At 41.1% G+C, this 27,163-nt stretch overlaps 1 protein-coding gene across 3 annotated transcripts in view; it reads left to right on the forward strand.

Annotated features, from left to right (window-relative positions):
- The first annotated feature begins 262 nt into the window (after positions 1–262).
- The window catches only part of FGD5 (FYVE, RhoGEF and PH domain containing 5), an 82,077-nt gene continuing 55,176 nt past the window's right edge, over positions 263–27,163 (forward strand). For all 3 annotated transcript variants that reach the window (XM_053953764.1, XM_053953765.1, XM_053953766.1), the window contains exons 1-2: positions 263–433; positions 7,901–10,847. In XM_053953764.1, the coding sequence (XP_053809739.1) occupies positions 421–433; positions 7,901–10,847 (2,960 nt within the window). In that variant the 5' untranslated portion in view covers positions 263–420. The remainder of the gene's footprint in view (positions 434–7,900; positions 10,848–27,163) is intronic.

Raw genomic sequence — 27,163 nt, forward strand, 5'->3', positions numbered from 1 at the left:
AGGCCGAAGGACCCCGCCGCGCCTTTAAATATTCGCGCGCTTGGGCATCCGTGCCGCATCCATGCCCTCCACTCCCCGCGGGGACCCCCACACTCGCCTCGCGGCAGGCGCTGCTTGCACGCAGTCGGTCCTGCCCCGCCCGGTCCGGCCCCGCGCGCCGCCGGCCGTGCGGGGCCCCGGCGCCGCCACCGCCCCCCGACGGGCCGCGCGCGGGGCAGGGCGGAGGCGCGCGGCGCTGACCGCCCCCGGCCGGCACCGCCACCCGCCCAGCCCGCCGTCCGCGTCCGGCCGTCCCGCTGCGCTCCCGTGCCCCCAAGGGGCTGTAGGGCCGGGCGCGGCCTCGAGGGGCGAGGGCGGCGGGGCCCCTGGGGCCATGCGCTGAGCGCCCGGAGCAGCCGGCGAGCGAAGTTGGGGTGGAAGATGAACAACGCCGGTAAGTGCGCGGGCCCGCCGGGAAGGGTCTCTGCTTCTGGACATCTTTTCCCCGGGGCCGGCAAACGCCGGGCGGGCTTCATTCCTCCGGCACCCTCCTTCCCTCGGGCCGGCACATCCCATCGCCAGGATAGTACCCCCTGCCCGGGCACAGCTCCTCCGGGGCTCGCGTCCCCCTTCGTCCCGGCATCCCTCCTTCGGGGCCGGCAGATTCTGGGCTCTGCTGCTCGGGCTGGCACCTCTCCCCCGGGCACCCTCCGTCCAGGGCCGGCCCTCCTTTTCCCCTCGATCCGGCAGGTGCTCAATGGCTCCCCGAGGCTGTGAGTGCCCCATTGCTTGCCCAGCCGTTGAGGGATCAAGGGCGGGCGAGGTTAGGTGTTCCGGGGACAACCAGGCTGGCAGACCGGCAAGGCTGCGCTTGCTAAGCGGCACGGGTGTGCGCCCACTACTCCCTCGGATACACTCAACTGTTCACGAAGTTCCTAGGGAATTTGCTGTGACTTTCTTTCCAAGAGTATATTTTTGGGGGAAGGTAATGTTTTTTTGCAGAATTTGCTCTCTAAGGCAAACCCAAACCCTTCCTCCTCCTTTCTGTTAACTTTTCAGATTTTTCCTTGATGGAAACTGGGAAGGTGAAAGAGACAGAAAAGGGAACAAGGCATTCAACAGTTAAAACATAAAAAGAAGCCACTGGAAAATCAGGACAAACTTTAAACTGTTCACTAAGACTTTCTGATTTTCAGGGATGAGGCATGTGTGTGAAAAGCATAACAATACAGGAAATAATTATTGCTAAGTGGAATTATTTAGAAAAATTAAAAGCTGCTTCTAGAATTAAAGATGAAGAGCAACAGATCTTTTTTGTTAGCCCTAAAAATTTCCGTTGTGTTTCCTTGCTCCGGGTGAATGTTGCTGGGCACCTCACTTGCAATGTATGGGTACATCCTGAAGCCCAGAGATTTTGCCACTAGATACCTTGCCCTACAACTGTTCTGTGTTGGGAAACTGAATCATTGTTTGCCAAAGCATAGTAGCATAGGATTGGAAAAGCTCTTTTCTGTCAAACCCAGCACTCCACTGTTGTATCAGTGTGTTATACCACTCCTCTGAGTTTAAAGCAAAAAAGTTCTCTTTCCTCTTGGAGTAGGGAGTGAGACACTTTCCTAAAATCTGGTGATATTTCCGTTCTATATTCTGGTCCTGGTCTGGATTCTGTCCCTCCCAGGATACAAACTCATTTGAAAATGAAGCCAGCCAAAAAAAACTTCAGCAATGATGCTCCTACCTCTCTTTCTTCATCTCTCCATTATTTAAAACAGACCAGCTCTAATCTACTCCTGTTGTCAATGGAAGTGCAGGGTAAGGAATATTAGATGTATCCATTTGTAAGGACTTAAACTTTATTAGCAGTTTTTATTTTTGAGGAATGTAGGACCGAATGGGACTGCCTTCATTATCAAAAGTGGCACCCGTTGTTACTACTGCTTTTATTAATTCCTCCAATTATATCCTAAACAAAAACTTTTCAGGTAGCTCTCCTGCTACTCTTGGTTTCCAGACCAGATTCAACACCATTTATTCTTGTGATTACATTGTCCTTTTGCTTAAAAATAGTTCTTTTCCTCTTCTGGTGTTTACCTCCAAGTTGTATTTATAGAGTGCTCATATCCCTTCTCAGGCTTTGTTTTGTATGTTTGCACAATGCAAGGAATGTCTCCCCCATCAGTGCAAAGCAGAACTTCCTACTGAATCTGAAGGAGGGGGATATTTATTAACTGGTACATCTTGGGCACCAGCATTAGGCTATCTTTGTATTATAGTAAGTAATGCATAGCACCAGTAAGTAGAGTCATATGTGCAGGCATATATGGCAGCCTTGGTCCCACAGAAGTTAAAATAATGACAAACTGAGAACAGGAAGGGAGATATGGATTATCCTCAGAGATGCGAAACTGATACTGAAAAGATGAAGCAATCCACCCAAGGCCACAGGAAATCTGTGTTAAGAGACAAGAGACCAGACCAGCTTCATATATAGGACCTTCCAGCCTCTAGTAATTTTTTTGCCAGGTGCTGAAATGATGTAAAATAGTGTACAGACATTAGACTCCAGATTGTTCAGAGACATAAGCAGACTGTATATTCTTTCAGCTGCTACTGAAAGTGATATAGGAAAAGATGCTGTATGGACCTGTCAGAGAATTTTAACCATCTTCTTTGGCTTCTAGGAAGCAATATATGAAACAACAGGTTGTGTGCCTCAGTGTTAAGTTTCTGTTGTGAAAACAGAGCCAAACTGGTAACATCGCAAACACAATTACATTAAAAAGAAATGTATGGTAGTAGTTTAGAACCAAGATTATTTGTCATGATGTGTGTTTTTTTGTTGCTGAGCCCACCAGCAAGACTTATATGTACAGTCTGCTAGAGACAGTGAAAACACAGGAGAATTTTTAGGATCAAGATGTTTTTGGTGTTAAAACATACCCCTTCTGATTTTATTGCCTTTTGATTTTTTTCCCTTCTCCAACACTGTTTCACTGTGGAATAGTATGCTGTTGTATTATATTTATAGGTGACTGCAGTAAAGCTGTATAGTAACAGAAATTTGTAAGGTATTGATCTGATATCCCAGCATCATAATGCATTGATCTAATCATAGAGGATGTGTTCCTGTAACTGTACATAGAAGCATTTTAGTTCTGCAGAGTGGGGTGTGCTGTGACAGCCCAGCTGTTAATATTGCAGCTATGACTTCTAAGAGGATAAAATTCCTCGGGGAATAGTTGGGACAGTTACTACTGACTATAGGTCTATCTTCACACTGTGGAGCCCTCTTGCTATATGCAGAGTGCCTTTGATCACAAGAACACATACTGATAAGAGAGGATAGGTGCTTCTCAAAAGTATCAGACTTACGAAGAACATGAAATACCATTTTCGTAAATATCTGAGGCATTTAAGGGCCTGCTGATTTTGACCAGGTATTTCAAGTTCCTGAAGTCCAAATTCTCAAAAGCCATATAAGTATCTAATACCTGTTCAAGTCAAACTAGTACCTGAATCTGGACTGGAACCCAAATTAATAGGAAGACTTGCACTCCTATATAATTTGAAAATCCTAGTCTGAATACCTTTTCCATTTCAAGTGACTCCCATGCAACTCCCATGCAACTGTTTCCACTTCTTACGTAATTTTTGTAACTTTTCTCCAGTAGTGTGAAATAAGTAATACAGCACTTATATGCTGTAAAACAAAGAGAGCTCTTTCTGCATCAAATATTGCACAATTAATAATATGGAGGAAATAATAATAAATGGAATGTTTCAATGGAAGAAGCAATATTAAGTGCTGGAGATTGAAGCAAGGCAGCACTAACTGGAAATAAGGGCTTTATTTTTAAATGAATACTTAATTACAGGATTAAAATATGGTGATACTAAAGTGTATAGTCTACCTTTTGCTGACTTTAGACCAAAATTTTCTAGAAAATCTGGTTTAACTTCATTCTGATATAGCTATCTGAAATTATAAAGCTCCCGATCAGAGCTGAACAGGACTCTCTTGTGTCCTTGTCTGGATAGTCTCCCTCCACCTCCTGTTTCTCAGATACTTTCCATCTGTGGATTTCAATCCCTTCTTCCTGGGCAGAAGCAGTGGCAGACAAGACTGGTTTCTACCAGGATTCTTGGTTTGGTGCAGTCCCATCCCTCTGTTGCAATATTGTCCCTTCACCTGCCCTGTCACTTCCACCCAAAAGCTCTGTAAATCCCTGAACAATGCATTTCTGCCCTCTGTCCTCAGTGTCTTTCCCATTTTGACATATGTCTGAGTTGAATTAATGCCAAAGGCATGAAGGAAGCACAGGTCCCCAAAAGCTTGTTGGCCAGAAAAAGCTACTTTCAGCATCTTAAAAGAAGCGTGAACCAGATTGCAGCACCAGTCAAGGCTGGAACCTTGACTGCACTCTGCACTCTGGAGCTATGTACTTTCTTGAGCCACTAGCAAAGACCATGGCCCTGGGACATGTCTACATATATCCAGGCAAATGTGAAACCTCAGTGTTTAGTTAGTTCTTGGCGTTTTGTAGGTATGGTCCCTTATAAGCCCTAATTAAATTCTAGGCTAAATTTGAAATCCTAAATTTGAAAATATTTGAAAGCGGGTAGTTGCAGTATTTCTGGTAATACCACACTACAAAATGTATATTGTTTCAAAGAAACACTTGAACAGTAAAGGCTGCATGGGTTGCTTGCTATTCCAGGAGAGCTGTACCAGGTGACCTGCTAGACTACTGTTGACCGCTTAGAAACTTGGACAGGAGGAGACTAATGTAATGTAATTTCATATGGATCATGGCAGAAATGGAATTATGAAGGGTTGCCTGAAGGAAGGTGGGTAAGGAGAGGAAGCAGTCCTTGTCAGTACAAGGAAGCACTGAACAATAAGGGGAGGAGCAGGCTAAAGGAATTTGTATTCCCCAAGAGTTTCCTTTTAAGCAGAAGGTGGGTGTGTCTCCCTCCAACATAAAATACATCCTAAAATAAACATGCACAATTATTTGGGAACATACACATTACTTATGGTGCAGTGTTGCATTTAGAAGTTACAGCCAGAACCTTTCAAGTGGCTCAGACAGCAAAGGAAGCAGAAATTGAAGCAGAATGAAATTGTGATAAAAGGCAAGAAGCTGTGGTTTCTTTTGTTTGGGTTATTTTTTAAACACTTGCACTCCTCCTGCTGCCCTTTCCTCACACTGCCACCAAAGAAAAAGGAAAATTATTTAAGGAGACTCATGAAAGGCAAGATCAATGGACAAAGCAGTTAGGAAAAAAGCTATCTAAGGAAACAGTAATGACCAGTAGTTGGCACAAGTGAGTAGGAGAAGGACATGACAATGCTTATTACCATACTGTGAACAGGATCCGTTACCATAAGTTCTCTTCCAACAGCACTGTTACTGAAGGTAGCTGTTGCACTAGCAGAAGGAAAAACTCAAGATTATTTGATCCTTTTGCTGTAGAAAATTATCACTGGAGGGAAAGTAGGTAATTGTTTAAGTTGTATTTCTTTTAAGTGATGTCTCCATGGTTATTTTACTTAAAGGAAATGAGTTCCTGTCATTAATTTTTTTCAAATTTGTTTATACAACAAAGCTTGGAAGGTTCCAGCATTCTCTAAAGTCCAGTCTTTTCCTCATTATTCACTGTTTCAGTACAGACACTCTGAAAAGAGCAAGGATGAGAATGGAGAAACTTCAAGTTTTGTCACATTCCAGGAACAGACTAGTATTTGTATGCTACTCTTGGATATATATTCCTAGGAAAGGCCAGGCACTGCAGAGAGTGTTGTAGTACCTCCAAAATGATGGTTTTTTTCTTGGAGTTAGTCCTAAAAATGTCTTAGTATGGTGGTAAAGATGTAAAGACTCAGTTTTAGCTAATAACAAATTCATTCATTTTAGTACCAGAAAGTTAGTTTAGGCTGTTCAATGATTTCAGTAACTAATTTAAAAATGCAAAAGGTAGCTCTCACTGGGGCACCAGGCTTACAAGATACTAAACCCATTTCTATTGCGTCCCTGTTTTTAACTGGCAAGAGTCTCCAGTACTCTGCAGTCTTCAGCTGCTGCCTGCAAAAGGCTACTTCAGCAAAGGTGGAGTGTTCAGCGAGTAAAGTTTCTGACTTAATGGGCAGGGAAAAACGAGTTACCCATTCTGTGATTAGACAGACACCCAACAGCCTAAACCAGCAGTGGATACTGTGAAACACCACAGTAACTACAGACTGGTAAATACACAGTTCTCTCTCCCTCCTTTTTCATTAGTGGAGTCTCCCACATGCCAGATGGATTGGGTAAAACTCCAGATACAGAATAATTCTTAAGTGGTATATGCGATAAGGCACCTGCTTATAACAGACTTTTTGTTCCTTCTGGGCTGAGATCACTGATTCAGTTTTTAACGTAGATGAAATCTCTCTGGTGTCTCATAACTCTAGAAAGACTATTTTCTGATTACATCAGAATGCCAAATTGTCAGCTTCTTTCTGAGTATCAGAAGAAATTTCAGGAAGGTTAAGAAGATCAAAAGAAACAGCCTTTTATGCCTCCCAGAGACTAATCAAACAAATAGGCCAGTATTATTTCAGTACAAATTACTCCAATTATACTAGGATAACAATAAGAAAAGTACCATGCCACCAAATATTGGGACAATCAAACAATCTTTTTTCAAGCAGTTTGCATTCAGTATTCCTTTATTCTTAGTACAGTGCACATCTGTACTGTGCTGACTGCACTTCTACATATCTAAAGTCTGCATTTCAAAATATTCTAAATACAACAGCACAGTAGCTACACTTTCTGAAGCTCGTACCATGATTTTGGATGGGTTTTCACATAGGAACAGTGTCCCAACTTTTGTCTTTTGAGATGCTGTTCTGTTATTTCTTGTGAGTTGTGCATGAAGATTATCCACAAAGAATTGTTTCTGTCTCTGTAATGATGAAATACTTTGTCCTGTGCTTTTCTTTAGGATGGAGAGCTCTCCTTTTTCCACCACAATACATAAATTAAAATTATAGTTTGAGATTTCTGATTGCTTAACTATGTAATTATCTATTGATGGCTAGGAAACAGCAATAGGAGAAAACCACTTCTACCTACTTCTTACCGTCTGTAACCATTTGTTATGCTGGCTTCTTCACACTATGTATTTTATCTCATAAAAAATCTCACAAGGGTGGATCCCTATTGCTGCCTATTTATGCAGTCTTTCAGCATTTCATTTAGTTTTTGAAGAATATAATTTCAGGACCAAGACAGCTGGAAATGGCTGTGGCAGGCAAGCTACTGAGTAAAATGTATATCATGATATAGATACAATTTAATTCACATAGCTTCAGTCTAATTTATTGCCAGTCTGCTTGATCTCCCCTACATATGTGTCAGCACTACCACTAGAAATACAAGGCTGACCTTATGTTAAATACATAACAATAAATGTGTTAACATAAATATATTTAAAATACATTTTGATGTTCAGAGAAGTTTGTAGCTGCAAGGGATCCTGGCATTTACAGGAGGAATGGAGGATCTTTTGACTAAAGGGCTGAAGGAGCTGTATGCTGAAAACATAACTTGAGTTTAAACCAGTAACTCTCTTCATGTTTTGGGTTGAAGTATGATACACCCTTGGCTCTGCAGCTGTACATCTTTCCCCAAGTGTGTTAGAGCTGCATCTAGTTCAGTTCAGATTTGACCTTAAACTATGCTCACTGGAATAGCTATAGTGTCACATGGAGGGACAATCCATATGCTTTGCTCCTTCAGTTCTCTTTTCAGCTTTTTGTTGGCTGGACTACTTCTGCATTACAAGTCACTGATAAAGTGTATTGCAGGATATATTCTGCTGACTTTAATAAGAAACCAAGATGACTAACATGACTTTTGTCTCTCTTCTCCAGAAATCTCAAAACCACCATTAGCACCGAAACCAAAGATTATTGGTCATCTTTCTCCAGCATCTGTCTCCAAATTTTCTCCTTCACTGCCAAGAGCTGATATTCTTCATCACCCGAACTCTGTGTCTAGGGGTCCCAAACCACCTATTGCTCCCAAGCCAAAATTCTCAGCTGACACTGAGGGCAAATCCAGTGTTTCTAACAACAATAATTTAAATAAATATGCAAATGGGAAACTGGTGTGTCTTGATGGAGAGCTGTGTGAAGAAAACCAATGCAATGCTGATTGCCTAGGATCTGATGCAGATAGTGAATACATTGTAGTTCCTGAAGCTCAGCTGCCCAGAAAAGACTCTAATGATTTGGAACATGAGCATGGTCAAAACCTAGATTCCTCTGTGGAAAATGACGTCTCAGAAACTCCAGAAAAGGTAGAGAAGGAAGAGGATGACATTGCTAGTGATGAGAATACCAGTAATCGAGAAGTCATCAAAGATGAGCACCATAACTCTTCAGATACTGCTGAACCAAGGGAACCAGACTCTGAGGAGCCATCCAGAGACTGTGGCCAGTCCAAAGCACTTTGTGAGGAGTCCTTAGATACCCCAGATAGGGATAACAATGCTACCAAGAATGTAGATGAAGATGAGGATGTTGTAGGTGATTGTACTGAAACCAAAACCCAGCAAGAAACTTCTTACAACCTGGAACTGGTCAAGAGCAGTAGTGATTGTGAGACTGACAGTGATAACATCTTGAATAGAGATGAGAAACTAATGGGTGATACTTGTAGAGATATCATTGCAATGCCACTGCCTGCAGATGAATCAATCCCAGCTTGTGAGAAGGTAGGACAAGAGGAGGAGGAGGAATTGCCTGAGATTTTAGAAATGGCAGATGAGTGTCTAGCACAAAATGATGACCACAATGTGCATGCAGAGCTTGATTTGAACATGGAAGGGGACTTAGAAAATTATGACTCTGCAAGCCCTGACATGCTGCCTGAGGAGGCCAGTGAAGAAACAGGTCCTGAATTAGAACTGTGTGGAGATGAACTCGGTGCCAAAAATGGTTTAGCAGAGTTCATCCATGAAGCAGCAGCTGAAGACGAGGAAGTAGACCCAAATGAGCACAATAATACAAACACAGGAAATGCCAGTGATGACTGCCAGATCACTGAGAGGAAAAGTGAGAAGACATCAGAGGTAGCCTCTGAAGCAAGGAAAGACTCTGGAAAAGAGGAAGAAGAAACTGTGAATGCAGAGAATATGGATGATAGGTGTCAGATTGCACCTTGTGAGAATGAATGTCACAAGGAAATACCTGTGGAACATTCAGATGAGAATCTTCAAACAGAAGAGGCCTCTCTGCATGAAGATGGCATGATTTCTGATAGTCTACCTTGTAGTCCAGGGATGGAGCCAGACTTGGAAGTTGTAACCGTTGAAGAGCATAGTGAAAATACTGTGGAAGCCTCTAAGTCAGATGAGTTGCAAGTCAAAGAGAATGAGGTGGAAGCAAACAGCCTCAGCAAAAGTGTCCCAAATTTACCTCAAGAGGTCCCACTTGAGGATGACTTAGAAATCTGTAAGCATGGCAAAATTGATGTAGAATGTGGGACCAAACATATTGTGCATGAAAATCTAGCAGTCCCTGAAGTGGTCATCGTGACTGATGAATCAGAGGAAAGAGAAACTAGCAGTGATTCCCCAGATGATCCTTATGTGCTTCCTGAAGAAAATGATATTGTCCATGATGTGCAGACTGATTCAGGAGCTGATCACAGTAAAAGGGGTGAATTAGGCATGGATGGTGAAAACAACTTGCTGCCCACTGATCGTAAAAGTATTGTCACTAGAACACGATCTCTGTCTGGGAGAATGCCAGGCTATGTCCCAGAAACTGTTCCAGAAGAAACTGGACCTGAAACTGATTTATCCTCTTCCCGAAATGGCTCTGGGACAGAAGAATTGAGCAATAATTCCTTTTCATTGGAAGGAAAACCAGTGGAAGCCAACAGGGCTTTACCAACCAAGTCAAGACGCTTTATTTTATATCCTCGATCTTATTCTGTTGAAGGGAGAGAGATACCTATCTCTGTTTACAGAGAAAGTGATGTCTGTGTACTGGATGGTGTTAGAATAAAAAGGACAGAAGACAACTTGTCCTTGCCTTGTGTCAATGGTTCCTCAGGTAGTTTTTCCCAGCAAAATCATCTCTCATCATGTGGCATATCTACTCCATCCTCAGTCGTTGATATACCACCTCCATTTGAACTTGCCTACATCACCAAAAAGCCAATCACTAAAAGTTCACCTTCACTTTTGATAGAGAATGACTCACCTGCAAAGTATTCCAAGAAAAAGAAATCTTCTTTTAAGAGGTTTCTTACTCTAAAGTTCAAGAAGAAAACTGAAAATAAAGTTCATGTAGATGTTAATGTTTCTTCTTCAAGGTCCTCGTCAGAGTCCAGCTATCATGGGCCTCCCAGGCTGATGGAGCTGGAAGGAAGGAGCCTAAGTAGCTCACCTCAACTAAAATCGCATGTGGGGAAGTTCCGTGCATCTGAGTCTCCCTCAGCTGTTCTTTTCTATAAGGATGGTAAAAGAAAAGGAACACCCAAGTCCTTCAGCAGGAGTGTGTCAAGGGTGGAGTCCTTTGAGGACCGGTCCAGACCTCCTTTCATGCCACTGCCATTAACGAAACCTAGATCTATTTCTTTTCCCAATGCCGACACATCTGACTATGAGAACATTCCTGCTATGAGCTCTGACTATGAAAACATACAAATTCCTCCTCGGAGATCCACTAGAGCAGGAACTTTTACTGAGTTTTTTGAAGATCCCAGCAGGGCATTATCTGCTGCTAATGAGAATGATGGCTATGTGGATATGAGCAGCTTCACTGGCTTTGAGAACAAGCAGCAAACCACAGACCAGGAAACAGAAAGGTACTGTAATAAATTATTATGTAAGACCTGCTAGACTTGGCCAAACAAGCAAGGCCTTCCCTGCTAGGTATCATAGGCAGATTCTCCATGTTGGCTGACTTACACCCCTCTCAGGAAATGCTTACAAGAAAGATTGGAAGAATACAAGATAAGCCTTTATCAGTGAAAAAAATAAAAGACATCAAATTAACTCCTTACTTTGTAAATGAATACTGGATCTGGATCCTATGATTTGCAGGCAGAAACCAAAGAATATTCAAAAATATTTGGTTTATCCAATGGATCTAATTTTTGTGGCTGGCAGGGGAAATGGGGAGAGTTTGCTTTGTTGTTCAGTAAGAAGGGTTTCTGACTTATTGACTGAATGAGAAGAGAGCCTATGTGCTGGAAGTGGTCCTGCTTCTTTTTTAAATTCCTGACAATTTCTCAAAACAATAATATATACATCATTTATGTTTCAAAGTACATCAGTTAAATATAGACCAGAAAATCCGAATTCATGAACTAATCAGACTAGACAGTGAATTTTAGAAGTTGCTTTAAGGGCTATCATGGTCCTTGGACAGAGCTGCTAACTTAGAAATTAATTAAATAGTTCTGAAATCATTTGCACTGCTAACATGAATAGCAATCTTTCACCCCATTCCATTAGGTTATTTGCAAACATGAAAATGTCTTTTTCATAGGAACATAGGAGCAATGCATTCAACACCTTTGAATTTGAACTTGTCAAATTATAGCGTACAATCAGTGGAATGCAGAGATGTAAATAAGAAGAGTGTTTTCCATTAAGTTCATGTTTAACAGGTAATGAGATAACAAGGTGCAAAGCAAATGAATGAAAAGGAATGTCTTTAATGCAGTTGCATTTTGTTAGAGCTATATGAAAAAGATAAAAATCTTAAAAAGAAGGTTTTCATGCCCATTTGCATTTATCATTCTCCAAAAGATTTAATACTTGTGTTTCTTTGCAACATTTATTGTTTCTGGTTGTCTCTCTTGTCATTGTGGATGGAACAAACCATGGGCATTTCACAAACCTCTCTTAGGGTACTTTAATCTTAGGGAGTAAAAGAACTTTTCTTTAACACCTCTGAATGAGTCTTGCAAACCATTTCTAAGACACAAATTATGTCAGATAGTGAGTAAGACATGGGAAAAAAGATTGCATCAAGGCTTAAGCAGTGGATCCAAACGCACCTGAAGCTGAGGGATGTGGAACACAGGCCTGTGGTTTAGCTCTTTGTAGATGATGGCTGCCTGCCGTATTGGGAGCTCCAATGATGCTGACACAGGGACATGGTGGAGTGCAGTGCAGCTTCACAGCACACACCACCACATCCCCAGAGCAGCAAAAGCTACATTACTCACTTGCTTTCAGTGGTTTGCATTTTACCCAGCACACTGACATTTGCTTTTGAAAAAGCCGGCCAGCTCTTTGTGTCCATGAAACACCACCCATTGTAGGTAGTTCTTGAAGAACCAAGTTAAAAATATTAGGACTACGTCAATTGCTGTGACTTGGGCCCATTTATGAACTTCCTGTGGAAGCCTGTAGTTTCAAAGGGAGAGCCAATCCAAACTGGTTCAGGAAGTCTCGAGGTCAAGGCATGAACATAATCTTCAGCCTGCTGCTTGTTGTGCATGCAGTTTTTGCCACTGGGGGTGAAATGAAGGCTAGGCTCCTGTACAGCCCCTTTATCAAGATAACCAGGGTGGAGGGGAAGAGCACCAGGCAGACATAATTACTGCTGAGATAGCTATTATTTGCTGTATTTGTCAGCATGTTTTGGACAAAGACATGCCTGAAAAGCTTTGATGAAATGTAAATACACATCCCGTGTACATACACATGCAGTCATATAACAGACTTGAAGAAACAGTGTATGGCCTAATTGTAAAGCAAATCAAATTGTACAAGCAGGTGCACCTATTTACACATGCATACATGATGTATGGACATGGATGTTTTATTTGCTGCTAAAGTAGTTTGGCCTAAAATGCCTTGCCATGGATTTAAGATTTCTAGTAAGAATACCTATCAAACATACCTCTACCCCTCTACCACAACGGGATAAAAATTACTTTGAACTGCAGCTTGCTCATATCCAGAGGTTTTTTTCAACGGTTTGAGAGTACAAGTGTGTTGGATTAAACCCTTGCAATACATGGTTTTTGAGCCCATGAACTTTTTTTGTTCATTCACCTGGAGAGCATTTGTGTTAAACATCTGGTGATACTTTATGGAATTGCTACATTTTTGATGAATAACCAAGTCCAACTCTTCTATCACACTTCAGAGAACAGAATGTGAGTGTTATAAAAGATTATTATAAACCAGGAACCTTCCCTACTGTGTATGGCTGGGGAACAGCAGGGCAGGGGGGGACTTCACAAACTCTCTGATGAGAAGATTCACTGTTTAATTTTCTTGCTTAAAAGGACAGACATTTGAAGTGTGCTGCTATGCAGCCAGCAGGAGAATCCTAACGGCAATACCAAGATTTTAATCAGCTCTGAGAAATACAGTTGTGGTATTGCATCAGATGGGCATGGAGGATGGCCACTAGAAACTCCTGAAGCCTTTCACTCCTTGGATAACAAATGCAGCTGAAACAATAGGTACAGCTGAAGCCCTGGATTGTTTTTTATTCAGGTGCAACCTGCCCCTTCCTATGACAATTAATTCAGGTGAACTCTGGCCCAAAGAAAACCGTAAGGCTATAGTTGTTTCTGTCCCAACAAAGAGCAAATGAGTGGGAAGCATTCTAGAGATAATCAAAATAACCTCATATACAAGGAGTAGTTGTGAAAGGAGAAGCAACACCAAATTTCCAGATGTTTCTGACATTTTCTAGAAAACATGGGCAGAAAAAAGACACACGGTTTATTAAGCTGGTTTTGATCTGTACAACACTTGCCCATATGCTGACCATATCAAGACTTCTCATCCCAATGACCAGTTCAGTTACCATACTTTCCTGTTTATGGTAAAACTCCAGGAGAATTTTGTCAAGAAGATAAAATCAACTCATGCTTTGTTATTCTGCATGTCCTAGCTAGAGCTGCTCAGTACAGCTATAGCTCTGAGAGATTATCCAAACAGGATACACATGTTCAATGCAGTTCAAGCTGTCTTTTGGCTCACTGCTATGTATGATAATAGCAACGTTGCTGACATTACCCTGCATTTGTAATAGAAGCAAGCTATATCTATACTGGAGGCAAATCTACACAAAGCAGGCTTTGAGCTATAGATTCAGCATAGATTTTAGATAGTTGTTTTGGGAAAGATTTTCCCATCCTTTCCTTTTCTTGCTTACACAGGAAAACAAATCCCAGCTGCTGATTCCACTCAGTTCCTAGTTCTCTGCTTCTTAAATCCCTTTTCTGGACTACACTAAGCTAACATCCACCCATAGCATTGATGAGAAGCTTTACAAGAGACAGAATTTTGGTTTTGTAGGTCTACAATTTGGTTTTGTAGCATTTCTCGGGGTTGGTGGATATATTAATGTTTGTTATGGAGATAGCACAGAAGTGGTCTACTAATGGGGCTTAGCTCCTTTAAAGACCTGTATGGGTCAATTGTAAGGAATTTTGCTGACAGTCATTAAGCTGAAGAGAACCAAAGTGATCATGAGCATTGTGAGAGGTTTTTAAAAGAAACATAATTTTTAAAAAAATCACTCATAAAAATCTCTACATAGTATTTTTTTTTTTTTAATGTCAGTGTGAAATGTGTTGTGCTCTAGATCTTGTAGATGGGAGAAAGTCCCATAAAAATACTGTCACAGAGGGAAGGAGGATCAGGGATTGAGTTTAGAGACAAGGAAAAGAGACGTTGTCACTTGTGATCTGGTGAATAGGATGGAAAATAAAATCTCATGAGCTTTCACCAGTTCTTGAATTTTGCAGCATACAACTGAAAGAAAGCTTTGTAAGTGCATTGCAGAATAAGGGATCCCGGTACTATACTTGACTTCAGGCCATGCACAACTTATTGCACATCTTGACAACAGCCGCAGCCAGCTCTGACACAAGTCATGTTTTTATTTCTGTTTACTTGAGTATTTACTTGAGTCTGAATTGCATCAGGGAATTTGAAGGTGACAGCGGTTAATGCAGAACTCCAAGCTGCTCATAGACAGGGAGCAGTCTGCTGGAGATAACCCATTGCTGCTGAAAGCTGGGCACGAGGCATGCTTCACCTTGCACTGTTAAGCATTAGAGACAGAAAATATTAAGTGCTCTTGGATGGCAGAGTTTTTCTAAGAAGCACCTCTCTAGAGAGTATCAGTAATGTCATTAATACCAAATGAATTAATACCAAAGAATGAAAGATTTTAATACCTCGCCCACAAGCAGGTATCAATTTTTCAGCAGCTCCGCGACTGCTCTCCTGATTCGTCATATCCTTGGAGCTGTTTGTCTTGGTTCATGCTGGGGATGCAGATGTGTAGGGACAGTATAGGTCGTGAGATAGCCAGTGTGCTCCCCCAGCACAGCTTTGCATTGCACATCATCATCCTGCATACATAGCACAGCCTCAGAGAACTGCCGCTGCTCAGATGCAGCATGCTGGATCTCACCCTGCCTTTGTTTATGAGAAACTGCAGTCTCATATACCTCCCAGGAAATGGTCTGGAGACCTCAGCCGATTTTGGCTTTATTAGTAGATGGACTCCATTGTGATGGCTATTTTAATTATCAAATTACAGTGCAGAAAAGGAGTGTGTACACATCACCCTCTTCATGTCCTGGGTGCTTTTATGCCTGGGTCAACTTCTCTGTCTTCACTGTTTTCATTAAATGAACCAGAACTACATTTCAATGGGGTTACACAAGAGGAGAGAGTCTGCTGTGTATTGCAGAATTGTCCTGGATAATGATTATGGAGCCAGAAGTGATATTGGTGAGATTTAAGCATTCCTGGCACCATGCAGAAAGAAAGCATGTGTTGCAGACAGGGTGATGAAATGTTTGTAATGGTCAGACCTTTTACTGTCAATAACATGACATGTTATTGCATGCCTTATTCTATGCATACCTTTCTCCTCTCCCACCCCCACCAGGAGCCTCACTGAGAAGATTTATTGAAGGAGAGATTGCCCATTAGAATGCTGTAGCCTTTCCAGAATCCACTGCTCCATGACATGGGGTATATCTCTAGATTAGATATGTAGCAAAAGCATCAGAATGCTATTGCATTTTAAATGCAAATCCAGTCTAGTAGTTTATGTTTTGTTGTGCCACCCAGCAAAGTTATTTATAGTGCACAACGCATTTTTGATTATCCTACAAGAATTCTTCTTTTACAGGACCCAAAGAGGGGTTAATGTAAAAACTCCCTCTAAAAATTTGATGTTTAGTGGCATACAACAGTTAATTTTACTTTAATCGACCAATTAGAGTTAATGGATGGAAGAACATATTTAAGAGGCGCTATTTGTTTTGCCAAGAACCCTCTTAAAGAGCTTATAAAAGGATCCTTTCACTTGAGTAATTGGCTGGATTAATTAGATGCTATCCATTAAAAGCCTAGAGCAAACAGATTTAGACCGATCATACTCAAACTTTTTTTTCTCAAAAGAAATACAGCTAGGTACTGATAAACTGAGACAAGGAATAGCTGCATATGTCTGCTGCACAGTCTCCATCCAGCTATTCTCAGCTGTCCCAAATTATGTACCTCTTCAGTCTCTTGGTATTTTGTCCTTATGCCTTGAATATGTTCACTAAACTTGGATGTTAACCCACTGCATCCCCTGATGGACCCTCAAGGCAGGTGGACCTCATCAAGGATAGCTAGTTTGGTGTTTCTGATAAGAGTTTCTTATCCTCTTACATTTCAGGTCTCAGTCTGCATTCTTAGTTCTGAGAGTTGGCTAGAAGAACTCAGAAAAGACTCTTCCTTAGCACACATGTCTACAGAAGTAATGGACTGCATACAGTACAACACAACTTTGAAGTCAAATCTTCTGGTCCTTAAATAGAAAAGGGCAGTATGTGAGGTAAAACTGGGCACCTCAAAATCTTTCCTTCACTCTTTCTACTTTCACATTGCTAGCCTTAAAAAATCCAGACACTGGCAGCGAGATAAAGCTACATCACAGTGAATATATCCAGGGTAAAGAGCCACTGTGAGAGTGACATATATTAAGCTGTCTGGACAAGTAATTTATCTTGCCATTTGATTGCAGTTTTAAGAAAAAACATTGCTTCAGTGGCTAAAAGAGAGATAAAATATGTGTGCCTAATTGAAAAGTCCAAGAAAAAAAACCCAACAAAATAAAGGAATTCTGTAGTTCACGACATTTTTCTGATTGCTTCATTTGCAAGTAAAAAAAATAGCTACTGAAGTAAATTCTGAACTAAGCCATATTTTTGAATTGCAGGATTAAAATGGTTTTCATTTTCCTCAATTATCTGGGAGAGGGGCCAGAAGTATTTAATGAATTCATCCCAGCCAAATATTACAAATCTGTGTCATTTTTAATCATTCCAAAGCTGATTTTTGAACTTAAAAAAACCTCAGCCAAGCAAAAGTACAGCCAACTCTTATTTTAATCTGGGAAATGAACCCGACCTCTTATAAGACAGAGGAGAGCACTTTCCTTCAGCGCTACAGATTAGCAGTTAAGCTCTGTTTCCCTCCTTCTGGAGGTACTGTTTTAACAACTGGGTGAATCTCTGAAATGCAAGAAAACTGAGTTCACTTGATCCTAGCTTCACTGCATTTTTCCCCTGGTTTGTACCCAGATTTGGCTGCATGGTGTTGATAAAGCAATTGATCCTGATAGTACAGGGAAATAACATCTTGCCTTCCATATTAAGAGTCCTGCAGGGCAGAATGGTGTTCATTATGTTGAACTTACTGTGAGTATTTTCCATGGAAAGTATGGAATAATGAACTGGCAACAAAATGAAAAGAGAACATAAAGACTCTGATACCAAGTTTTAGTGTCTAAATTACACTGCCAAAAAATAAACAAAGTAATAATAATCAGGAGCATATCCCTAATCACCAGTCTATGATATGTGCCATGTTAACAGTTTAATTTTGTGAAATGTATAATCTTTTTCTAAGAGGATCCAGGACTTATAGTCAGAAGAACATAAGTAAATGTGTCATAGTTGGAAAAGTGATTATATAAGTGGAATCTGGATGATAAATGATACTACGCCAGATGCTCATGTGGGGTACATCTGTACCTCTGAGGATGTGAACAGCCATTTGTGATTTGACTGCCTTAACGATTTGTGCTAGTACCTGAAATTAGAAGGAGCTGAAACATTTTCCAAAAGGGAAACATTCACAAAAGGACTGTATGTGAACCATACATCTGTTTCAACAGAATTTAAAGGAACTCCTATATGCTGTAGCCTAAGATACAGAAAACCTAGTCTCTGCGTCTCGTAGGTCTGCTTTTCCAGATCACTTTGAGTGATGACTTTGAATCAGTCAGCAGTGGTAATTAGGTTATGAGTTTCTCACAACCCAATGACTAAAACACCAGCCACAGGGAGAAGGAAATACCTACAGGTTTTGGTCACAAGACCCAAAAACAGACACAGTCCTGTTTCATTTCTAGAACATCTGAAATAATTTCTTTTCAGTTGTCTGAGGTACAAAAATAAATTCCTACACCTCAGATGTTGCAGCAAAGAAAAACAGTGGTCTCATGGTCAAGTCCTGTATGAACTGAGCTAACACTCCAGACCTTGCAGTAATCAGAGTTTTTCATTCTACATTCTGCCCTCTTGGGCACTCTTCTGCTGCTGGATCTGACACACAGATGTTGTTACTGCATTGAAGGGGATCTCTTAAAGCCATACATTACAAGTGTAATTTCCATTTTGGAACTGGCAATTACAAACCAAGGGTGTCCTACTGTTCCTAATACCAGTTTTGAAATTCCATGTTCTGCCCTTATTCTGCTATGTGCGTAACCAACTGTTATTCTACTTATGCATGAATGAAATTTAATTCAGTAATACTATAACAATGCTTAGAGATAATTCTTGTATTAGGACGCATTATTATGCAAGGTGTTTTTAACTTCACTCCTAAGCAAGGTACTATTTGTAAGAAATTAGTATTTTCTCTGTCATAGCAGATTCAGACTTTGTAAAGTATTGGTGCTATGTTACTGCTACTTCTCCTAATTTTAGAAAAAAATATGCTTTTTTTTGAAAAGAAAGAAAAAAAACTCTGAAAACTGTCATTATCTGCATTGGAAGTATCATTTTCTCTGTGGTCTAAAAGGCTCTAGGAATACTAATTTTAAGTCTTTTCCCAATACAACTCTAAAAAACTTTTTAAAAAGGTAATGTTCTCTACCACAAAAACCAATGCCTCTGTCTTCCACCAGTTCTGATGTCTTTTGGAATCAGATGCCAAGATTTCGAATTTGTATTAATAAACAGGTCACTAAAAAGTCTGTCTGCAGCAAATGATGATTGATTCAAGTTCAGTTTTGTGTTTGTGTTTCACTGACACAATTTCCAAGCTGGCATCCTCCTTTGAGTTTTCACAACTATTATCACTTACAATTATGTTAAACTGAATATTCTGAAAGGATTATAATGAGTTGCATCCATTTGCTGCTATGATGATCAAATTTGCCTGACACCTAATCACATCTCATCCAGACTAGATTCCAGAATCAACAGTGTAATCCTGGCTGTAGTCTGAGTTTCAGGAGTATTTGTGCAAAAGTACAGAGCAACTGCTGTAGTGTACAAACCTAGATTCACTAAGGAAGAGGACTTGTAAAGATATTCTAGTTCTGTGTAGCTCACTGTAGTCAATAAGCTCCTTGTGCAGCTATGAAACCCATCTGGAGCAGATTCTTACCTATACAAAATTTTAAACCTGTTTATTATGCTTGTTAGATAGCAGAACCATCCATCAACAGAGAACATCTCCAGAGGATCCCTGTGTGTGACAAACGTGCCTTGGTTCTGCTTGGCTCCATTTGCGAAACTCCCACACAATGATTGACACAGATCTTTTTCTGAATTGTCTGTCTGCAATGTTTTTATGAATTCTAATTCTTTGGACAAGTAGTACTGCTTAAATCTTACATGATTGATGTTCTCCAGTGTGAGCCTTTGTGCAGAAATCACCAACTTGGCTGCCTGAAAGCCACTGTCAGCCTACAACTCAAGAACCATCACTGCCAGCAGAAAACAGCAATACTAGCAAGCATGACTGTTACATAGTTCCAGGTAGATTTCTGCAACTCAGCTTGGCCATAAGAAAACATTACTCTGTGCCTTAAGCATGGGCATCATCCTGGGGTACCCATCTCTCTGTCTTAAGGACAAAGTGAAATACCTTTTAGTTTGCAGTAAACAGGAAGAAGAGAAGTAAAACTGTGCCTGAAAGGAGATGGACAAAGTAGCTCTGGTTAAGACCCTGGCAGGGAACCACCGTGTCCAAAGCCTTCAGTCTAACCTGTGCTGTAAATGTGACATTGCTCTGGGATTACCCACTTTACACAAGTGACTGCCAAAGCACAAAGTTAAGAAATATGCCAAAGATCAAAACAAATAATTTGTAGTAGAGCAGTGGTTTCAGCTTTGCTTCTCAGACAGTGGTCTCCCCAGAGAAGTGTACTTCTCATATTCTGAGATGACCATCAGGTAACCAGCTGAAAGTCACTTCTAACGTGTATTTCTTCCTTCCCTTTATTAATGAAGTTCTAGGTGGTTGGCTTATTCTGTCACTGATTTATAGAGAGGAAAAAGTCTAACAGAGGGTTGAGTGAAATTAGAGGGTCTTAAGTTGCTCAAAGATCACAAATACAGAGTGAGTCCACTGAAGTCAGGGTGCATCCTCCCCAGTTTTACATCATTGTATCCAAAGTCAGACTGTCGCTGAAATAAGTCATTTTATAGAGGAGAATAGGGAAAAAAAGTGCTGGGTGGTTTCATAGTCAGAGGCCATTTGTACAGTGACTAGGGATTACTCAGCAAATAATTTGATACCTATAATGATAATTAGTGGATATGTTCCTTGTTAGCATCTGTCCCTTGACAGAAATGCAGAATGTAATTTCAACATAATGCAGATGTATGGTGTGCATGGTCTGGGAAGGAAGAAGAGTTTCACAGCACAGTACTTCTGTCACTGCCAACCATTCAGGTCTTCATTATGCCCACCTCCTTTGCATTGCAAGGATTCAACATAGTAAAAGGTTACCACAGATGGGGAATGATAGGGTGATGGAGATCAACAGGGCTATGATTTAGCAAGGGAAAGAAGGAAAAGAGAAGCATAAAGAGAATCTTAAGGGAAACCTCTGCTGGGGCTGTTGGATATAAAAGCCCTGGGGTGCCTGTGAAGCTAAAGATTTATTGAAAGTAAAAGGTCAGTGGTGGCTTACATGTGATGATATTAATACGTTCAAAGGAGTCTCTAAAGCATAGAGCTGCCTTTAGCAATATATTATGTATTATCGGCTGCCCCATTGTACCTTCTGGCACAGTGGGGCACTGGGTGTGGTGCAGCTGAGCGTCAGCCCTTGCTAGTTCATTGCCAGGTCATCTCTGGGGAGGAACTGTTCCCTGTTTACAGGAAATGCGGGACAAGGGCCAGAGGGCCGGGCTGAGCACAAGCTGAGGCCACCACAGCTCACTGCCTCTCCCTCATGCCTGGGAGAGCAGGAAGGAGGTATGCCACTAGTCCGAGGCCCAAGGACACTGTGTTTTGTTTCCTGGCATGTCCAGCTTTTACTGCTGCTTTGTTTTACCTAGTGTTTTAAAACCACAGGACTGGGGAGAGTAATGGTGCTCACAGGCAGCGGCGTACCCCAGGGTATGTCACTGAGCCTGAATTGTGGATTGGCTACACAGGTTCCTCAAAGCTATCCATCCTAGCACGTCTGGGACATGGCAAGTGAAACCTCACTCTCTGGCTCTTATCACTTCTCTACTGATAGCGCCTCAGGCTGGGCCAGAGGACATTCCCAAACACCTTTGTGCTCCTCACTTCCTCCATTCCCTTCCAAAACTAGACCTGCACCAGCACTGTTGATCTGTGACCATCTCCAGGAGCAGTGATTGAAGCTGGGAGAGTTTTGTCCCTAAAGTTGTCTGGAAAACAGCAAAAGCCTTATGCATCTGACCAAAAATCCTCTTCCCCTCTCCTGTATTCTGTACCACAACAATGCAAGAAAGAGCAATATTCATATTGAAATGCTTGTGGAATTAGAAAGAGCACCTTTCTGGCCTTGGCAGGCAAACAGCTTATGCCTCAGAGTGTGAAATGTGATTATCCCTCTGTTACCTTGCCTTGACAGGCTGTGTATGTTATTAGCAGGCCTCATGTCTTTCTTGACCTTTTCAGACTTCAGATACAATATTTGCCTTGATGATCTGCCATAGGAAACTGACTGGCTAAACATATGCTGCACTAATAATTTCCTTTTATTGGCTTTAAATGCATTTGGACGTTATTTTCCTTTAGTAATGAGCCTTCCTTTTACAGAATGAATTAAAACAATCATTTATGGATTGGATGTAATGGATACAGAGAAATAAATAATGAGTTTTAATAAAACAGGGTACTTCAGCACCCCATTGCATCTCCCAAATTACTATCACTGCATTGAGTTCATATTATTTTAATTTTTTGCAATAAGAATGTCACTGTCTAAGAGTTTGAACTAGTAACTACTGGGCTTGAGACTTGAGATACTGCATGCAGAAGAAAGGTAGATTCAATCTTCTTGGCCCAACAATGGAGGGTGGGGATCTTTGCAGGTGTTGATTATTGTTCCTTCCCACTGGATGGCATCAATTTTATATATGTGAGTTTTGCATAACCCAGCTGTGTCCAGGTGAGATTCTGGTCTTGTATCCAATACGTTATAATTAGTTATGAGCTAAGATTCCTGTGACAGAGGAGTTTAAATGGGCGCAGGGTGGGGTCTGTGGATGGGAAGGTTATGGCACCAATTTAGTAGTCATTTGTAAATTTAGCATATGTGATCTGAGTTGATGTGTCAAGCTCATCACCACTCAGCTGGCTTCGGGGAAGATATACTTGTGGAGGATGTACTCTACAGAAAAAGAATAGCTGCTTGTACCTTCTGAGGTAGTTCATATAAGCTTGCTTTGTGATTCAGGTCAAATAATTGCCAATGCAAACACCAATACACACAGAAAAACATTTCAGGTCATAACTGTTGTTCATTTCAGAGTTTTGGTGGCTCTAGATGAACTCAACACCGCAGCCATTCTCTCTTTAGGAAATATTTGAAAGGATTGTCTTTTAGCAGTCCAGAAACATGGTTTCACTAATGAATGGGTGAAACATCCTAGACAAAAAAAAAATTCTGTTACCCCACAACAGGCAGAGCAGAAGTCAGTGCTTACCTCAGAAACCCAGACAGTTCACTTTCTTCCTATTGCCACTATGTATAAACATTGAATATGGTGAGCCCTGTGTTGATAATTACTGGCAAAAGCACCTTTAATATACTGGTTTCACTGTAGGAATGGAACCAAGGATGTGATTTCTAGCCTCTTCTACTACTTTCTTCATCGTGTGGTGAAATTTTTGGCCAAATACTGTTATGATCTTTACTTTCAGACACTTTTGAAACCATAAGAAATTTTCAGAAAATATATCGGGGCTCTTTGGCCTTCAAGTATATTGGTGCTAATTAATTTGCATCATCCACTTTTCAGTTTGCAACAGATGCAAAGAAAATAACTACTCTTTCACTGTCCTGACACTGACTGAGGAGATAGAGTGAAGGACCACAGGGAGGCAGCAAGGAGGTAATCCAGGTAGTCCAGGTATCTGAATGCTGAACAGATACCTGTTAACTAAATGATGTCACAATGGTTGAAACATCAGCACACCCTGGACACTGTTTTTGGGACTCATTAAGCAAGGTATCCTTTGCTGACCTCTTGAGTTTTATTAGCTGGGATCATCCTTTAGGCAGTATATACCTTATGGAGACAAATTATGAATTCATTTCAAATATGAACACAGTAGAGGTTCCTTAAGTGCTGCACTTGTTCATACCCTTCTTTAGACTGAAATACATTGAAACTTACTTCCAAAAGAAATCAGTTTAGTCCAGGGAAACTAATTCAGGTTGACTGGTGATGATGATTATTGATAAGCCATCCAGTGGCTTTCTTTTCCATTTTGTAATATGGAAATCCAATTCTAGAAGTCCCCTGTCGTGGGACAGACACATGAGAATGATGGAGGTGCTCAGGAGCTGTGATGGGGTAATCTGGATGTCCTCACTGGCCACATCACACTTGTTTTGATCGGAGATGGGTTCAGTCACAGGAGTCTCCCGCTGACCTGCTCCCTCCCATATGATTAACATGGAGGGAAACTCCCCCTCCTGAGACTCCAGCTGGAGTACTGCATACAGGTCTGGAGTTTTCAGCAAAAGAAAGACATGGACCTGTTAAAATGGGACCAGAGGAGTGGGAAAAAAAAAAAAAAAAAGGCTCAGAGGGCTGGAGCACTTCTGCTATGGAGACAGGCTGAGAGAGTTGGGGATTTTCAGCCTGGAGAAGAGAAGGTTTGGAGGAGATCTCATTGTGGACTTCCAGTACTTAAAGGGGGCTTTTAAAAAAAGAGTTAGGGTGTCTTTTTACATGGGTGGATAGTGATAGGACAAGAGAGAATGGTTAATGGTTTTAAACTAAAAGAAGGGAGATTTAGATTAGACATTAGGAAGAAATTATTTACCTAGAGAGTGGTGGCTTGCCCACTTTCCACCCAGTTGGCAAGCTGTGAATGTTGGAAAGCTGTGAAGCCCCCATCCTTGGAAGCACTCAAGGCCAGGTTGGATGAGGACCTGAGCAACCTGATCTAGTGGAAGATGTCCCTGCCTGTGACAGGGGGATGGAACAAGATGATCTTTAAGGTTCCTTCCAATACAAATCATCCTATAATTTTGTTCTATGATTCTGTGATCACTGTGGCAGTAAAACTGCATGACATCTGAACCCTGCACAAATGCTTACTGCTTCAAGGAGATGCTGTATTGCTCTTGACTGATCAACAAATTTCTAGCACACTTCCACTGTCAGCTGCAGAACTAGTTGCCAGGTAGAAATATGCTATAACTCCGTGCAACACACATGATGATACCTTATAGGCACTAGGGTGGATCTACTGCACTAGCATTTGAAGGGACATTGCCAGCATATTTCAACAGCCTAACCAGCTTCACTTCGTATGTACAAAAGGAGCCACTTGGTGGAAAGGATGAATACTCCACAGGTATCATAAAGCATAGCTGAGTATCATAAAGCAAAGGACTCCCCTTCTCCCCTCATGATTGCTGCTGAAGCAGAAGGCAAGTGAGATTTATGAGCCTTTCTTTAGGATGCATGGCTTAATTCATTGAAAGCAAACTGCAAACAATCTGATCATTACTGGTATCACCCCAGTGGAAGTCACAGGCCTTAAGTTTAGATTTTCACCAACTCAGATTTGTTTGGTTTGGTTTTCTTTGTTTGTCTGTTTGGTTTTTTTGGTTTTTTTTCATGCAGTTGGTGACTCTAAAGAAGGAAACAAAACATCACATGGGAGTGTGGCCAAGAGATGAACATGCAGCCAAGTGCATTTGTATTGTTTTGCAAACAAGAATACATGCTCTTCATAGGCCATTATTATAATAACCTTGGCTGGGTACTTTTGCCACTGTTAAATCACTCACTTAAATCCTTGTATGTCATTAAAGCTGACTGTATAACTTCTGAAAATCTTTAAAAATTGATGTGATCATTGCTGAGGAATGGGTTAGAATTTGCAAGGTCATTTGAAGGACAGATGTGAAATTAAAAGAAGGGTATGTATCTCTCTTAGAATTGCACAATCAAGCAAGAGAAAATACAGTATTTTTCAATTTGTGAATAATGTTCTGTGAGTTCACACCTGTTGTGTATCTCAGCAGTGCTCTCTCATGCATGCACCATCTGTGCTCAAACTTCCCAGCCTGTGTTCTGCAGGGTTCACAGGTAGTAGAGACTTGTGTCTGGACTTTATTTAAAACCTTCTAGTACAATGATTAGTTCAGCTTCCCTCTCCGCGATGGCTTCACCTTCCCCTCAGTCACTGAGGTCACTTGAGGTCAAACGTAAGCATACTATAGGGGCAGGATAACTGGAGAGTCTGTAGACTCCAGAACACTTTTTCTGATGTAGCAATACATGTGCAGAGGCAAAAGTACACAAATAACTAATAGGGTGCATCCATACAGCTTTTCCCTACTCTATACCTACCAGAAGCTCTACTAATTATAATGTAACTGGTGCTAACTAAAGACTTTTGCTGCACCACATCCTCCTGCATTTATTCAGTCAATTAAACGTCAGACTGTCCCAGAAGGCCCATTGCTCCCTTTGTTGTGATGGCTTACTCTTGGAATGATGACAGCCAATTGCTGAGGAGCAGCAGATAATGTTCCAGCAATCTGTTCTCATCCAGCCAAATCATTGCTACAAGGAAGAGAATTCATTTGGGATTACTGTGTCTATTGAGATACTGCAAACTCTTGGACTATCTCTTCCCTTATTCTTCACACCCACACTTTTATTTGCATCTTCCATTGCATTTAAGTTTATTGCTTCCAGTAAGCTCAGTTAGCAGTGCTTTTAATGAACTAAAGATTAGTATCACTTAGTCATTCCTGGGCACAATTCAAGCCTTCAGAAGCTAGGAGTGCTAGGAGATCACAGGAGCATAGACATAAAAGATGACATGTGAGTTCGTTGGATTAAGTGTGTGCAGGGTATCAGGAAAGGTGCACTTCCCAGGAGCTCCTGTGATGATACAGAACAGTCTCAGAAGTAAAGACCTGAGTGCTATTGGAGTGGTCAGAGACGAGGAGAATGGAGATAGTGGCACAAATATACCTTTGCCCATCCCATATCCAAATGAGATCTATGAAATTTTGAGACTTCTCTTTAAACTTAAGTTGGTGCCACTGGGATGCAGGTCTACTGCAAACAAAGCCTATGCAATAGTTTAGCAATATTGCAAGTTCTGCTGCTGTATGAACCTTTAATAATGCCATTCATAATGAGGCATACTGAGGCATTCTTCCCAAATTATGATGTGTTCTCATATCAACAAAATGCAGTCATTTATCAGACACAGAGAAAATAAAGGAATACCTTAATTTCATGTCTTCTGGGACAAACAATTACAAACTGCAGAAGGACTGTGTGAGTAAGGACTGAGACTGGCTAAATTATTAATAAGTCTCCTGAGCTGTTCCTGTATTTTTCTTGCTCTTGGGTTGAGGTGCCTCTGCTGCTGA

The sequence above is a fragment of the Vidua chalybeata genome, chromosome 12 (genome assembly GCF_026979565.1).
Source record: "Vidua chalybeata isolate OUT-0048 chromosome 12, bVidCha1 merged haplotype, whole genome shotgun sequence".
NCBI lineage: Eukaryota > Metazoa > Chordata > Aves > Passeriformes > Viduidae > Vidua > Vidua chalybeata.